The following is an 8,325-nucleotide window of genomic DNA, read 5'->3' on the forward strand; positions in this document are numbered from 1 at the left end:
ATTAAAAGCTTTTGCACAGCAAAGGAAACCATAAACAAGATCAAAAGACAACTCTCAGAATGGGAGAAAATATTTGCAAATGAAGCAACTGACAAAGGATTAATGTCCAAAATATACAAACAGCTCATGCAGCTCAATAACCAAAAAACAAACAACCCAATACAAAAATGGACAGAATACCTAAACAGACATTTCTCCTAAGAAGATATACAGATTGCCAACAAACACATGAAAGGATGCTCAACATCACTAATCATTAGAAAACTGCAAATTAGAACTACAGTGAAGTATCACCTCACACCAGTCAGAATGGCCATCATCAAAAAATCTACAAACAATAAATGCTGGAGAGGGTGTGGAGAAATGGGAACCCTCTTGTACTGTTGGTGGGAATGTAAATTGATATAGCCAGTATCAAGAACAGTATGGAGGTTCCTTAAAAAACTAATAATAAAACTATATATAACCCAGCAATACCACTACTGAGCATATACCCTGAGAAAACCATAACTCAAAAAGAGACATGTATCACAATGTTCATTGCAGCACTATTTACAATAGCTAGGACATGGAAGCAACCTAAGCGTCCATCGACTGAAGAATGGATAAAGAAGATGTGGCACATATATACAATGGAATATTACTCAACCATAAAAGAAATGAAATTGATTTATTTGTAGTGAGGTGAATGGACCTAGAGTCTCTGATACAGAGTGAAGTAAGTCACAAAGAGAAAAACAAATACCATATGCTAACATATATATATATATGGAATCTAAAAAAAAAAAAAAGATTCTTATGAACCTACTGGTAAGGCAGGAATAAAGATGTAGATGTAGAGAATGGACTTGAGGACACGGGGAGGGAGAAGGGTGAACTGGGACAAAGTGAGAGAGTAGCATTGACATATATATACTACCTAATGTAAAATAGATAGCTAGTGGGAAGCAGCTGCATAGCACAGGGAGATCAGCTTGGTGCTTTGTGACCACTTAGTTGTATGGGATAGGGAGTGTGGAAGGGAGGCTCAAGAGGGAGGGTATATGGGGATATATGTATATGTATAGCTGATTCACTTTTTTATACAGCAGAAACTAACACAACATTGTAAAGCAATTATACTCCAATAAAGATGCTTAACAAAAAACCTTTCTCTTATTTCTACATTACAATAATGTCATATTTTATAGAATTTAAGACTCCATAAACTGTAAGAAACACAAATGTTTTATACACATTAAAATGGAAGACCAATGTCAATTAAACTATGGCACAAAGCTTCTTGTCACTTAACATTGTGTTCTATATTTTAAAAAAGACATCTTTGTGACTTACTTGGACATAGATATTTATCATCATATTCCTACATAGAAAGCAAAATATAAGCAAAATAAATTCATTATTCCTTTGGTAAATGTTGTCATTTGACAGGCAGTCCTTTAGCACATATATCAGTAGAAAACATAAGGTAGCTTCTACTTTTGGGGACCTTCCTTTCTAAGATCCCATAAAGCATGTGGTCATTGCCTTATAAGAAAGTGTGAAACTGGCTATTCCTCTGGTGATGGATATTACTTCACTGTATCACATTTAGGCTTCATTGCTCTGTTTCTGCATCTTTCTATTAAATAAATTTCTATTTCAATGCCAAATCATAATGTAATATTTTAATATTTGTATAGCATTTAAACTCAACACATGTAGCAGACTCAATTGAAATAACAATAAGACTAGTGGTAACCAAGTTACACATAAGCAGGCAACAACTACTACGTCATGATTGTCCTCTTACTATCAGTTGTAAGACACATACTGATTTTTTTAAATGCTGAAATGTGAAAACATGTGAGTCTTACAATTGAAGAATCCAATGGCAATCCCCTATATCTGCATCATGGTGGCTATTAGCATGAACTTGGTAGCCAGATAGACATGAGTACTGACTCAATCATTTAACTGCTGTGTGATTGATACTGAGCAAGTTACTTAACCTCTGTAAGCCTTAGGTCATTTAAAAATAAGTATTATAGTAGTAGTATCTACTGTACAGAATGATTATAGGGATGTAACAATGTAATTTCTAGACAAACTGCTCATTAAATATTAGATATTATGATTTTCATTAGAAGCATTAACTGTTTGAGTCTTCACAACCACCTGTGAGGTAGTAGAAAAACAATATTATCCCCATTTGCTGCTGAGGAGAACAAGGATCAAAGATATTTTGATCCACGCAAGATAATAAAGTCAGTAAGTGACTGGCTCCTTCCATATATATTCTCCCTAGATTGAGACTGATAAATATACATATATTTCCCATTCTCATTTAAAAAATATTGAATTAGCCTAAAGAAAATAAAAATGATCTGAGCATTGTGAATATTTTTTGTTCTCCAGCAGCCCACTCCTCTTTATTCTAAAAACAATACCCCTTCCCAACTTTCAATCCATGTGCTTTGAATCCAACCTCAATTCCTGGTTCCAGGGATGGAACATAAGGCCCAAGTTCAGCTAATCAGAACTATGAATTCCCCTGGCTACAAAGATTGATCCAGGAATAGGCACTTAACTCAAGCCAAGTTAGTCAGAATAAATCAGAGCTAATCTCAGGACTTTTACTTGAATAACCAGAAAGAGATATTTCGACAGAAAGGACATTTCCCCCTTCAGTTTGGCTTTGACTTGAGGAGATGTGAGGCTGGCGCAGCTGTTACCATCTTGTGACCTCACTGATCCTGAAAATGAAGCCAAAACATGGCCAATCTGGGCAACAGGTAGAAACCAGCTACTAAATCCAATAAGTGGGTTTCTGAATCCAGCCATGCTTGAATTTACCCTACTTTTTCCTTCTCAGTTATTTGAGACAACAAATTCCCTTTCTCTGCACAAATAATAGCTTTCACCTCCTGAGCAAGGGACTCGAGATAGGGCAGTATAAGCCTAAAAGAGCTATGTGTTTAACAAGCACCAAGACTGCCATATCCAATACATAATTATTTATCTTTGTTCTGAAAAAGCAAAATTGGCCAAATGGTAATGATTAAACACCACTGATCTGCAGTGTACACAATTCCCAAAACAGGAAACAAATATTTACTGTGTCAATTTCCATATCACTGGCCAAGCATCCTAAGGGCTTTCTATATTAATTTATAGTAGGCAACACTATGGAAAGAGTTGGTTTAGATAAATTTATATATCTTATGGTGTCAGTGACATACACATAGAATTGTTTATTTCACTATATCTAAGTCCACTCTGCTTGGTATCATCATGCATTTGGAAATGGTTGACACTAGGCAATTAAATTTTCTGTCTTTTAATCCTCTAAAATCTGACTAGTTAGAAACTCAAATATAATTAACATAACTAGCTAGTTACAATAATTTATTCAGACTTATAAAATTTAAATACAGTACAGAGTAAAATCTAGGCTCTTCAAAACAGCACTAGCGGGGCTTCCCTGGTGGCGCAGTGGTTGAGAGTCCACCTGCCGATGCAGGGGACACGGGTTCGTGCCCAGTCCGGGAGGATCCCACATGCCGAGGAGCGGCTGGGCCCGTGAGCCATGGACGCTGAGCCTGTGCGTCCGGAGACTGTGCTCCGCAAGTGGAGAGGCCACAACAGTGAGAGGCCCGCGTAACGCAAACAAACAAACAAACAAACAAAAAACAGCACTAGCACTAATATTTGAATATAAAAAGGGAAAAGAGGAAAATGGCAAATTTAAAACCTTGTTTACTAGGTAAGTAGTTAAGTTTCTTTGCTAAAATGTAAAATAATATTTATTGAGAAATTTAGTGTATCTAAGGTTCTTCCAGGAGAAATTAACAACTGCTGGGACATTTGTAAACATACAGAGAAATCTATATATTCCCCTCATCCTAGGATTCCCCTCTTATTTCCACCAGTAAAGGAACTACAGTACTATTTTGATTTTCTCATTCTTTCAACATGCTGACTTAAGGTGTTGCTTTAACATAACGTTTTTTAACCATCTACTCCTACTACTAATCCACATGTTTTGTAAAAATGTTTGTACACAGAATGGGATTCCAAAGAGAAGCATTGTAACTTAACACCACACACAGAGTTTAGTTGGATTTTATATATAATTCTATACAGTATATATAATAAATCTGCAAAAGCACATGTGTTCAATAAGTATGAAATATTAGCATACACATACGCTTCAATTTCAAATGTTATTCCTCTTTCTCTTTCATTACAGGTAAAAAATCCAGAGGGAGGTGGGAAGCAGGAGGTGGGGAACCCCCCTCAGTTTATCACCTCAATAAATGACCCACACACATACATTTTCCTTTAAACAGTAATTACTACTATCTTCCCTTGATATGGCAGGTGAAGGGTTAAATTAAAGAAGTCTTGCAGTTTGCCATGACTGAAATGAAGGTCCACTGTCCTCCTTCAGCCCTCATGAAGTTTTCTGCTTCTCATTCCTCTTCTACCCTTGCTGTGAGGTGTGGTGTCCTGTCGGTTACCTACGAACATTCAACTTCATAGGAGGAAATAAGAAATGAGTTAATGTAGTAGCTGTGATATGATCTTTATTTCACTAGATGAGTTTTTCAAACTTTTTAAAACTCAGCCAATTGTAAGAAGTATATTTCCCATCACAACTCAGGACACACCAGTATTTATGTTTATACATGTGTATGTCTAAGTGAAGCAAGAATTTCAACCAGTGTTGACCCTTACTATGTGTAGTACACTCTGATACCCTCTATTTTATTTTATTCTAGTCTTCGTATTTTTTTCAAATGCTGTTTAAGAACCACTAAATTGATTCCATTATCCTTTAAGTCTTGACCTAAAGGGTTGAAAAACACTGTCTCAAGAGATGAAAGCAGCTTAAGCTAGAAAGAGCTTGTGTCTTGAAATAGGTTTAAAATCTGACTTTGCTATTGACAGCCATGTGACCTTTGGCAAGATCCTTAGCTCATATGCTCAGTTTCCTCAACCCTAGAATGGAGGTAATATTCCTACTTTGCAGGATGATTGTGAGGATCATTGAGTTGACATGTGAAAATCCAAGCCCATTCTCTGATATATGGTAGAATGAAAATAAATATTAGTTCATGGATCATCCCTTAAATCTCAAAAAGCCTAAGAGGGAGCAAGCTCTCTGTAGAAACACTGCTTTTCAAACCCTTTTAAACCTTCTCCCTCTCCTTCATTCTCAGTCTTTTTCACAAACTCATAGACAAAACACTTGTTTAAATTCTCTAGTCTATTAGGGGCCAAGTGAGCCACGGCCACGGCCACGGCCACATCGGCAAACACTGGAAGCACCCAGAAGTCCAGGGTAATGCTGGTGGCATACATTGCCACAGGATCAACTTCAACAAATACCACCCAGGCTACCTTGGGAAAGTTGGTATGAGGCATTACCACTTAAAGAGGATCCAGAACTTCGGCCCATCTGTCAAACTTGATAAATTATGGACCTTCGTCAGTGAGGAGACTTGGGTAAATGCTGCAAAGAACAAGACTGGAGCTGCTCCTATCATTTATATGGTGCTATCGGACTACTACAAAGTTCTGGGGAAGGGAAAGCTCCCAAAGCAGCCTGTCATTGTGAAGGCCAAATTCTTCAGCAGAAGAGCTGAGGAGAAGATTAAGGATGTAGGTGGGGCTTGTGTCCTGGTAGCTTGAAGCCACATGGTAGAAGGTTCATTAAATGTTAACAAGTGCTTTTCAAAAAATATAAATCAATAAATCAATAAATTCACTAGTCTAAAGAATAAGAAATTACTAAATAAGGAACGTTTAATATCTCAAACTTTTCCACCAATTTCTGTACAAACCTAATTAACAATTCTTTGGAATATTGGGTCAAAACCAGTATAAACTTTAAAATTCTTGGAGTGATCCTTGTCCATTATGATCTGGCTCTGTTTTCATCTGCAACATTAGATCAAATTATTGCTACTTCCCTCAGCTTCCAAAGAATACCTGATTCAGTCCCATTAGTTCCTGCCTTGTCATGTTCTGTTACACCCAACTTTCTGTTTTGACACTGAACTGCCTATGTAATCTTGGGCAAATTACTAATTCAGTATTTCTAAACATACTTTCCTCTTCTGTAATATAAGAATAATAATATTTACCACATGAAGATTCTTGAAAGGATATAATGACATCAGGGTTGTAAATTGTCTGACATATAATAAGCACTCAATGAATGATGATTGTTAATATTTTTATTATGTTTATCAGTCAGTGCTGAGTTAAAGTAGCATCTATTCTAGCAAATCTTTGCTGACACTCCTGTTCTAGATTACATGCCCTACTTCTGGACTCTCTTCACACTCTGTGCAAATGTCATTGCATCATGTTCTAAGTGTTTGTTTTCTTGCTGCCTCCTCTACAGGACTGGAAAACCTCTTAAGGACAAGGATATGTTCTTTACTTTCAAATCTAGAGCATCTAATAGGGTGCGTGGAACATTAATAGGTTTTTAATATGTTTGTTTGCTTAACTTGTTTTATGGATGACTAAAATACAAAAGTACATAATTACCACCTCTACCATACCTTTTAGAACTGGAGAACTATAAGAAGAGAACAAGTAGTCACTGGAAGAAATACTACTTAAAATAAAAATGCTGTTCTGTAATTTCAAAGACAAAGTAATGCTAAGGAATTATTTCTTCATTTTTAGCTTCCTTAGATTGCTTTAGAAGCCTGAAAAGTGAGGGTTCCTTTTTACAGTGACTCCAGTAGTTATTTTCTTTCATTTAACAACAGTTTATTGTGTAACAGCAGGGTACACTACTCTATATCTTGGGGATATAGCAAAGAAAAAATAAAAGTCCACACCCTAGAGGAATTTATATCCCAATGGAAAAAGAACCAAATAACTTAAATAAATATATTATATAAAGTATAATATATAATAGGTAGTAATAGATGCTATAGAAAAAAATAAAGCACAATAAGGAAATGGACGGGATTTCCTGTTTTAGGAAACCTGAATCTGTTTTGAGACAATATTTGAGGAAAAAACTGAATGAAGCAAAGAAATAAATAATGTGTTTAAGTCTCTGTAACACTTCTACACTTAATTCTAAAATTTTCCAGGATTGAAGTTGATAATAAACTAGGAAAGCAACTTTGTCACCCTAAGCAGTTGAAGGGGAGACCACCTCAGATGCTTAAAGTGGCATAATGAGCAGACATTTCAACTCAAGCACTAATAGAATTTCAGCCATGACCTTGCAGAAACACACTGAACTCTATTTAAAATTGCTATGGTAGTGACTCCATGACTTGAAAGAATTGTTCATGTGACCTGCAACCCTTTTATGCCATCAACTTCTTTTATCTGTTCAAAAAAGCCTGAACACTGACCCATATCTGCTAGGTTGCTTGACTTAGTATTTCATTTATTTGGCCACTAAAATTAGTAAAAGTTCACTCCATCTAACTTTAAATAACTTAAACTTGACCAATTCCTGCATCTTTTTCAATACTGCCTATATCGTAAGCCTGCATGGCTCCAATGTTAGTAAAATTATATCCTAGACTAACGTTTCTCACTCCTTCGACCAATTGGTTACAACATCCAAGGTTTTTCTATTGACCTAAATTAGTTTTTGAAAACAAATCTCAAGCTCATATTAACATAGTAATTTCAAAGTATCTAAATTAACTCTCTTGCTTTTTAAAATGTCTATACTGAAGCACCATAAGCTGCAAAACCAGTATAATTTCTCTAAGGGATATTTCTAGCCATGTTCAAGTTATATAGACATACTTGCAGTACTATAGGAAATCGAACTTGAATAAGAGAAAGGGACTCTTTAACTTCTTTCTGACAATAGTTGAAATAAACCTGTGTTACCCAGATAGTTAAGTAGCATTGCAAACAAATTAGTAAATAAGGAGGGGGAAAAAACTACATTGGTTGAGTTTATGGCTTATTTCGCATACTAGTGAAAATGTCTGATGTGTAGGTAAAACAATAAGATCCCACCTGCAATGGATACTGCAACTTATATTTCTAAATTTTGGGGGAAGCTTGTCTGTCAGTACTATAACAGACTTTATAATAGACTCACATCTTAAAATAGATGTAATTGATTAATTATTACTGTAGCTAAAAGTTGGATATACATTAGTTATTTGGTACAACCTTAGAAATACATGCAAACTCATTTAATTTAACATGCAACAATATTGATTGCAAATATCTCAAATGTATATATGTTCAACCAGAGAGACCCAAAACTCCATGTGCACATAGATGACATAAAATTATTCAGTTAAATTGTTTAAAGAAGTTCTTCTCTTCATTATTCAC

The 8,325-nt window shown here is 35.6% G+C and overlaps 1 protein-coding gene across 1 annotated transcript; it reads left to right on the top strand.

The window, feature by feature from the left end:
• Window positions 1-4,398: 4,398 nt before the first annotated feature.
• LOC307065336 (large ribosomal subunit protein uL15-like) lies at window positions 4,399-5,681 on the top strand (the record flags this gene model as incomplete). The annotated part of the gene is made up of 2 exons (XM_079722150.1): window positions 4,399-4,476; window positions 5,251-5,681. The coding sequence occupies 2 exons, from the start codon at window positions 4,399-4,401 to the stop codon at window positions 5,674-5,676; spliced, it is 504 nt and encodes a 167-aa protein (XP_079578276.1). The 3' UTR covers window positions 5,677-5,681.
• Window positions 5,682-8,325: the final 2,644 nt, after the last annotated feature.

The sequence above is a fragment of the Hyperoodon ampullatus genome (assembly GCF_949752795.1).
Source record: "Hyperoodon ampullatus genome assembly, chromosome: 17".
NCBI classification, from domain to species: Eukaryota; Metazoa; Chordata; class Mammalia; order Artiodactyla; family Ziphiidae; genus Hyperoodon; species Hyperoodon ampullatus.